Genomic DNA, 9,215 nt, shown 5'->3' with positions numbered 1-9,215 from the left:
TTCTAAAAGGCAAAACAAACAAACAAACAAACAAAAAAAAAACCAAGCAAACAACAACAGAAACACCAAACAAGCAAAAGAAAACCACTCAAACTCCCCAAACTCTCAAAATACTAATCAGTTTCAGAATTCTTTGTAAGGTAGAGTTTCCTGCCTGTAAATCTGTGTTGGCAAAAATCATTCATCAGCCATATCTGACTCTTAATATTGGTATATGTAAGTAGTGGAGGTTGTAGCATGAATTCTGGAGGTTGTAGTGTGACAGTTCTGCAGTAATGCTTTATGACTCATGGATTTCTTCTTAGGTTCATGCACCTGATATTGTCAACACAGGGCTTGAAAACTGAACCTACAGGGAATGTTTTTATGAGTCACTGAAAAGGAAAGCAATGAAATGCTGTGAAGTCTCAGTGGCAGCTATGATTTATACCTTCTGATTAAAGCAATGCAGGGCATGTTGTGCAACAGTATACAGACAGGATCTTTGATATGGCAATGCAGAAATAAATTACCTAAAGGAGATGTAGTTTTAGTGGGCTGTCGTTCTGGGGGCTTGGCGACTGGTTTCAGAAGTCAATTTTGTTTCATTCTGAGCTCACTACTTCGTATTCTACATCTGACAGTTTTCCTGTGTTTCTTTTTTCAGGAAAAGCCAGGATAATATTTGTATGTGCTGTCTCTTTCTGTGTTGGAATAGGAGCTGAGAAGCAGAAGCAGAGAACATGTTGGAAACAATTGGTAATTTTTTATTTTTTTTTTTTGCTTAATTATGATTTGGATCAGTGTATTTGTCAAATGTATTGTGCGTAATAGTTATAGTTTATTGGTGTATACAAATGAGATGGGTTTTATGACAAATACTTGGCAATTTTTTGTTTGTTTGCTTTTAGAATTAGGAAACACAAAGATGTATTATCATTTATTTAATGTATTTAGTTTTTTTTTTCCCAGTTGTCTTTTTTTCCAGTCTTTTTAGAAGGTCTGTGTGAAAAAGACATCTTTTTAGGGATATTTTTGTTTGATTTTATTTGCAGTTGCCTCTAGCCACAATTCCTGTACTGAATTTTAATGAAAAATTTTCCCTTTTTTTTTTTTTTTTTGCAACCAGTTATTAATGGGGGGGGAAAAAAAAAAAAGCCAACAAAAGTAACAACCATCATATTATTTGCCTTCTGCTTTGTGCTCTTCCTCTGACTTCATAATTCATTAAGACGTTTGAGACAGTTCTGAACAAAAACCCTTTTAGGCCTCTGTATTTTGAAAAGAAGAGGTATTTAGTGAAATTTATGTGCTTTCAGTACGACTGTTTCTAAACTGACACTGACTTGAGTGAATGTTGCTACAGATACACATCGGGCCCTCCAGGCTGTGGAGCGCTTACAGGCAAAGCTTCGGGATCGAGGTGATGTCGCAAATGAGGAAAAACTGAACTTATTAAAATCAGTGCTGCAGAGTCCGCTTTTTAATCAAATTCTCAACCTTCAAACTTCCGTTCAACAGCTGAGAGACCAGGTAGGAAAATTACCCTCCCAGACGCAAGAGAAAAGTTGAAGGTGCAAAACTGTGTATGTCCTTTTGCATGTTGAATATTGAAATCAAGTAGCCTTAATTAAAGATTTGATTCAAAGCTTTGGAGAACAGAGGAGAACACGCCCAGTTACATTTCTGGGCTTTATTGTGTCCCATCATACATAGAGTATGCATCCATTTTTTTACGTATGTGCTTGTAAGTTACTGGGGGGCAGTGATGATACTGGGTAATAAGTTAATGTATCGCTTTCTGTCACCGTCTTTGAAAAGGAAGTAATGTGTTTTGTTTGTTCTTTCATTTTTTCCTGTGGAATACTTGCTTCAGAAGATGAATATATATTTTTCTTTATGTAAGAGTAAGACATTAGAAAGAAAAAAGATGTTCTACCTCCTTTCCAATTGCTCAAGAATTTAAGTATCACTTTTCTGCCTTCCTTCAGAGGGGACATCTTGTTTTTATTGGCATAATTACGTATCGTAGAATCAGTAAGTTTGGAAAAGACCTCTAAAATCATCAAATCCAACCATAAGCTGATGATTATCTGTTACTGTTATAACCCCATAACTTGTTAACCTGCTTTTCATGTACAGCCAACTTGTACAGAACTATTCTTTCTTCTTAAAGTATAGCTTTTAAGAAATGCTTCCTACAGGCTTCAGGTCAGTTTAGATGCTTTAGTGTGAGGCAGGTGGAAAAAGAAATCTGTTTTTCTGTGCGTATTGTATATATATTCTTTCTTTGCGTATATATATATATTCTCATTACTCTCTGTTCTGAAGTGCTGTGTTCTGTAACAATGGAATGTGCAACATTTAAACTCCTAAAACATACCTCATGAAGGCACACTTAGCACGTGGCAAGTATGGAGAAATGGTGAAGCAGAAGGAGGGATGCTCTGCATGTTGACCTTACTGAATAAGGAAACTGCATCTTGTCTCTTGCTAGAATGTATCTGGTGAGAGTAGCCTTTGTGCTCCTGAGGGTACTACAGCTGCATGGCACTTCACTCTTTCCTGTAGATTATCTTGATTATCTATTTTACGTTAGCAAATATGTTAGAGTGGTGTCTACAGTGCCATACATGACTATGTGTTGGATTGTTTTTTTTTTTAATTTTGCATTTTTTTTATATGTGATGACTTATTAAATTTGGAGTGATTAAAAAAGTCTTGATGAAAAGCTCTTCTGAGAGGTTGTTTGAGGCTCTGTAATTTGCAAGCTGACATCCAAAAACATACAGTTAATTCTGTGATAATTATTGTGGGTATGTGCAGCCAAAAAACAAGATGTCCTTGAAGCACTAGTACGTGTTTGCTGAAAAGACAGATCAATTTTCACTTATTGACATTTTGTTATTAAAAAATTCTTATTTTTCTAAATTCAACCATCTAAGTGAATCACTACCAATATTCCACAGTTAATTTCAGATGTGTATTTAAAAAAAAAAAATTATTTCACCTGCAGCCCTAACCCCACAGGTTTATTATCTATGCAGTAAATTCAGTGGACTGTACACAAACCCAGTCTAGCTGATAGAACTAGTTGTATGTGAATTTCTTTGTGTGTGTATAAACACCCGAGTGTCCTCTTTTTTTTTCCTGTTTTTTTTTTCTTCCCTGCTATTACACGAGATTGTCTGTTTCTTCTCTGCTTTATTTAAATGCCTACAAATAATCTTGAAACAAGACAAAGAATAAAATAATAAAATAGTTATTTCAGAAGACTAACTTTGTTAGTGTTTTCAAAGTTGCAATTTGCCAAAGTTCAGAGCCACTTTAGTTTTCTTTTTATGTCTGGAAATGCATTGTGCTCTTGGAACTCTTAAGCATGTCAAAACAGCAAGGCTTGTGAAATGGTGCTCAGTAGTGCAGTGGATGGTTGTTGCAGTCTCTATCTGCTGCAGACTGAGGTTGCTAAAATTCTTGCATGTGCAACGAGCTATCCTAAAACTTGAACCAGGATCTGTCTGTTAAGGTAAATTGTAAGTGACAGTCTGTTAAATTGTTAATATGCTTTTAATTAGTGTATGAGTTCTTAAAGAGCTCCAAGACTACTGCAAAATTCTCAGGAGAAGACCCACTGTCAAGAAAGTATAGATGTGAAAGAGAAGATGGGAGCAGAGAAGAAATGACGGCAGTTAATTTTCTTAATTGAACTGATTAATTGTGAGTGTCCCAGCAGAGATTTGTGGGCTGATGGTGGATTCATAAAATTGAGGATAAGACTCTGTCTTGAGGCACAGTATCTGGAACCAGAATCATTATGGTTAGAGAAGATCACTAAGATGATGTAGTCCAACCATCGACCCATCACCACAAAGGCCACTAAGCTATATCCCTGGGTGCCACATATAAACTTTTCTTAAACACCTCCAGAGATGTCCACTTCTCTGGACAACCAGTTTCAATGCTTTACTACACTTTCTAAGAAGAAATTTTTCTTAATATCCAGCCTGGAAGGCATAAAGATAACTGTGAGATCATCATCTGTTTGTGCAGGTCTGGAAAATGATCTGGCAATTTTGTAAACATCTGTCATGTTTTCCTAAGGTGTAAGTACAGAGTTCTAACATTCAGATACAGTGGATGCTACTGCCATTTTTATAGTCTAAAATGCTAGGCTTGCTCCTCGGTTTTTTTTTTGTTTTTTTTTTCCCCCTAGATAAGTGATCTTTTAAACATCTAGGGAATATCTGAGAAATTATTTCTGTACAGATACTTCTTCAGATTTGCTCTCTTGTTTTTCCTTAAAGCTTCTGTGTGTTAATTAGGAACTGATTCCCTTAAGTATTGATGTGTACTTAACAAGAGCCTTTTGAGTCTGCGTTTCTGTTCAGTGGGAGAGTGTAGGCTGAGTGGTATGTTGCTTCATCTGTATATTACTGAGGCAGAATGCTGACGTCAGCGAATCTGATGCTTTGCTGCCTATTGGCAGGTGCTTTAACAGTATGGTTTTGTTTTTTGTTTTTTGTTTTTTCCTTAGATGAGCAAACAGGATTTATATACGCTGCAGATTTATCTCTGCAGATTTAGGAACTTGAGTGGGAAAAATCTAGTAATGTTTAAAGAATGTTTGATAGAGAATTACTCTCCTGACTTCACCTGTCACTTGAGTTGAAGAGCATTGAAGCAGGGAGATTTTTTCCTCTTTCTTAGTAACCATACTTTTCTGTGAATGTTTGTTTTCAGCTTTTGAAGAGCAATCTTGCTGTTGAGAGATGAGAGTACAAAGCTACAAAGAGTAGCAGAAACTGTGATATCTTGAATTTTCCAGGTCTTTCAACAGTATTTTCTGTATAAAAGATATTAAAGAAAACAGCGCTGGCAAATGCTATTTGCCTCCTCTTTTCCTTTCTGTCTCTTGCTCATCCACTGCCTCCTTTTCTGCTTCTCTCTGTACCAGAACAAAGAATCCTTTGACTTGGCTACATTCCTCACATACTTATTTCTTTAAAAAATTTATTGTTATTGTCTGCTTTATACCTCTGTGAGGACTGAGCTATTTCTCTGGGGTTTGAAGAAACAGTTACCAGAATGGCTTTAAAGCACTGCTGAGGAGTAGGGTTCTGCATGTATTGCTGCTGCTTGTTTTGCAGGAAACATGAAGGAGGTTTTGGTGCTGCTTTCACAGTGTTTTTGTGCATGCTGCCTTCTCCTTTGGAGAAGAATTTGGGACACTTCAGGAGCCTCTTTCAGGGAGTTTGCCAGCAGGTCCTCACCCACCACTTCCCACACAGGTTTGCTGTGGGTCTAACTTGTGCTTTTGATATTGCTTTTGCTCTCACTGACTTTTTTGATGCTCAGCACACAGATGGATTCAATGAAATACATCTCATCGTCTATGTAGTGACTCTAAAATGCTGATAAAGGAGGAATTTGTTCTTTTTTTTTTTTCTTTTTTTTTTTTTTGACAGCAGAGACCTAGCAATGATGATTACATAGCTTTAAATACTGATAAGGTACAGGCGTGACTGGAATAATTTCATTTTTATTAAAAGTGTTTTGAATGGCTGAATGTAAGTGCTGTTTGATTACATTCAGCGTTTGTCTGCAGAATTATAATGTGGGCTTTATCATACTTAAAAATTTTATCCTTGTCATCTTTTTGCTTATGCCAAATTATGTCCATATATTGCAGATGTTACGCACAGCAAGGAGGAAATCAATCAAAGGCAATTATCATTGGCCAAATTATAAAACAAAGCAATATTCTTTCATACAGTACTTATATGATTGCATTTCCATAAAGCTATTTCTCCAGAGTAATATGGTGACTTCATTAGTGCAAAGTAGTACAGCTTGCATATTTCGAAAATTCTTTCTTGAAACCACAATAAGCATTATCATCCTGAGATTTCAATGTATGGCTTATTGCTCCCCTAGAAATGACCTGTGCTTCAATGATTAGCAATAATATATACCAGTTCTTCCCAGCTGCTACAGGAGCTGCTACAGTCTATAAGCCTATATTTGAAGGGAGAGGAGGGAAGAAAGTTTTTAATTTGTCTGAGGATTCTAATATTTTACCTCTTAAAGTCATTATAAATGTCATTTCATAATGGAAGTGTTTTTAGAGCTTGTGTATGTATATTTTAGAAGATAAGATGAATCTAATGTTTTGTTGTTTTTTTTCATGCATACATGCATACACAAAACTGTAATGGGTTGGTAATTTTCTTAAAGTTTTCATCATAGTTCAGAAGCTTCCCTTGTTAACACATCCTTCACTGAATGCATAACTATTTCTTTACAGGAGGAACAAGGTGAAAAAATGAAATGTTACTGATAATTATTATAGAACAGGTGGGGTTTGTAGTTATGCTGCACTCATAGTTTTACTTGAATGTTTGAAATTAACTTTTTCAAGTTTTGCATTTAAATTGGTATTAGAAGTGTTCAGTATGTCAGCTGTCATGCAAATAGAAGCTATCCAATGTCTTCAGAATCATGGAGTTAATAATTACTAATGGAAAAATATCTGAGAAAAAACATGAACAACTTCCATCTCAACACATACTTGAAGAAAGACTGAAAACAAACTAACAAAAAAAAACACCTGTGCAATGGCAGTTCCTCACCTTCAGCAATTTTCTGTGCATCAATGTTATAATCACTGAATCATGGAGTCACCAAGTTGGACTTCTTATCCGCCTGTCACTAATGTTATCCGCTAAGCCATGTCCCTTAGTATGACATCTAAATACTTCTTGAACAGCTCCACGGACAATGATTACCTCCCTGGGCAGCCTGTTCCAATGTCTGAACACTCTCTTGGAGAAGTAGTATTTCCTAATGTCCTGAATCTCCCTTGCGCAACTTGAGGCCATTCCATCTAGCCCTATTGCTAGTTACATGGGAGAAGAGGCTGACTCCCACCTCACCACAACCTCCTTTCACATAGTTGTAGAGAAGTATAAGGTCTCCCTGAACCTCCACTTCTCCAGACTAAACAGTCCCAGCTCTCTCAGTCACGCCTCATAAGACTTGTGCTCCAGACCCCTCACCTGCTTCACTGCCCTTCTCTGAACATGCTCTAAGGCCTTGATGTCTTTCTTGTATTGAGGGGCCCAAAGCTGAACGCAGTGCTCGAGGTGCGGCCTCATCAGAGCTGAGTACACAGGGATGATCACTTCCCTGGTCCTGCTGACAGTACTATTTCTGATACAAGCCAAGATGTCATTGACCTTCTTGTCCACCTGGGCACACTGCTGGCTCACGTTTAGCTGAGTGTTGACCAACACCCCCAAGTCTGTTTCCTCTACACATTCTTCCAGCCCCTCTGCCCCAAGCCTGTAGCGTTGCCTGTGGTTGTTGTGTCCAAAGTTCAGGAACCAGCATTTGGTCTTGTTGAACTTCATCACATTGGTCTAGCGCAGCAATCCAGCCTGTCCAGATCACTCTGCAGAGCCTTCTTTCCCCCAGGCAAATCTACACTTCCTGCAAATTTGGTGCCATCTACAAGCTTACTAAGGGTGTGTCCAGGTTATCAGACAAATTGAAGAGAGGCCTCAGGTGCACCATTTGTGACTGTTTGCCAGCTGCATTTAATTTTCTTCATTACCCCTCCAGTCAGTTCTTTACCCATCAAAGAGTGTATCTGTCCAGGCCATGGGCTGCCAGCTTCTCCAGGAGAATACTGTGGGAGACAGTGTTGAAGACTTGCTGAAATCTAGGCAGATTCATCCTTCATCCACCAGGCGGGTCACACACAGGTGGAGATCAGGTTTGCCAAGCAGGACTTGTCTTTCATGAACCCATGCTGGCTAGACCTGATCCTCTGGTTGTCCTGCACATGCCATGTGATCTCCCTCAAGGTGGTCTGTTCCATAACCTTACCTGGCACTGAGGTCAGGCTGACAGGCTTGTAGTTCCCTGAATCCTTCTGATAGATTGGAATACTTTGGCAAGCATCTAATCCTCTGGGACCTCTCCAGTTGACCCGGAATGCTGATATATGATAGAAAGATGATAGGTGACCGTTATATTTCTTAATTTTTATTAATTTATTTATTTGCTTATAGAGTCTCAAATTTTGCTCTTAGCAGTCATTAAAAAAAAAAAAAATCTTCATTCTCCCTCTTTTATCTGGGAAGATAAAACTCTGTTCAAAGCTGGTTTTCATGCACACGTGGGTTTCACAGACTGATGGCAATACCAGTGACCCTTCTTGCTGTTCTGGCAGGTGAAACTTCAAGTTTCTGCCACATCAAATGGGTCCCAAGACAGACTAATGTTGTGTTTAGAACTGTACTAAATGAAATCTCTAAATATTTAATGTATTTTTCTCAAGGCTTAATCATGCCAACTGAAGCATGCATAATTTGAAATCATCACTTCAAAGTCTTCAAAGGGTCCATGGAGAGGTTTTATGAGCTGTTACCTCTTCATGGAGCAGAATCATTGTGTTCACAAGTGCTGTTGCCTTGTTTAGACTAATGTTACTCGCTTTCCTGATTAAGGTGATGATTTCTCTTCTTACTCCTTCGACCCAGCAAAATTTGAGGATGATAATTTTCAGCAGGATTGGTAGTTAAGTGCTTTTTTTTTGCAATGAGCACAGAAATTTGGAAATTAAATGTATACCTGACTGATTAAAATTTGTGATACCATATCTCTGAGGCTTGGCCCTTGAGTTTACAGGAAGTAGTTTGAATTTGTATCTCATTCACTCTAATTGCTGTGACAATTTGAAAATGTTTTTAAACAGAAATAGTATGAGGTGTGCTAATTACAATGGTATAAAATATTTTTATAAATAATAATTGTACCCATTACAATTGTATAGGAAGGAATATGGCAGGAGAATGTGTTAGTAGATTTGAAGGTGGAAGAGAGCAAAAACTAAGAATGTTAATTGACCAGAGAAAACCTTTATACATGGAAGTGGCTGACACTGGGAAGGTGAAGGTGAATTAATCTGTAGTGAGGACTCCAGCTGATGAGAAAAAACATGTCAACGGTTTACGGGCTGGTTCGGCCCGGTTCCGTGACTAGAAGGGCGGAGGGATCCGCGGATCCGCGCCCCCGGAAAAAAAAAGAAAATAAGGGACCCCGAAATAATTGAAAACAGTGGCAACAATCTGAGGTAAAACAAAGTAATTTACTAAATATGGTATCAACAGAATTTTATAAGGAGAGAGAATGTGAAATTGATGGTGGATCGGCCTTACCACAACGCTGAGATG

At 37.9% G+C, this 9,215-nt stretch overlaps 1 protein-coding gene across 11 annotated transcripts in view; it reads left to right on the top strand.

Moving 5' to 3' along the window:
• The window catches only part of MPDZ (multiple PDZ domain crumbs cell polarity complex component), a 111,305-nt gene that overhangs the window by 6,773 nt on the left and 95,317 nt on the right, over positions 1 to 9,215 (top strand). For 8 of the 11 annotated variants that reach the window (XM_031557296.1, XM_031557300.1, XM_031557302.1 and 5 more), the window contains exons 2-3: positions 647 to 738; positions 1,346 to 1,512. In XM_031557296.1, the coding sequence (XP_031413156.1) occupies positions 723 to 738; positions 1,346 to 1,512 (183 nt within the window). In that variant the 5' untranslated portion in view covers positions 647 to 722. Of the gene's footprint in view, positions 1 to 643; positions 739 to 1,345; positions 1,513 to 9,215 lie in introns of those variants that run through there. The other 3 variants (XM_031557304.1, XM_031557303.1, XM_031557297.1) reach the window with 1 other exon arrangement.

This window comes from Meleagris gallopavo, chromosome Z, assembly GCF_000146605.3.
Source record: "Meleagris gallopavo isolate NT-WF06-2002-E0010 breed Aviagen turkey brand Nicholas breeding stock chromosome Z, Turkey_5.1, whole genome shotgun sequence".
Classification (NCBI taxonomy): Eukaryota; Metazoa; Chordata; class Aves; order Galliformes; family Phasianidae; genus Meleagris; species Meleagris gallopavo.
Note: the sequence above shows the minus strand (reverse complement) of the source record. Positions and strands in the feature narration are given on the sequence as shown.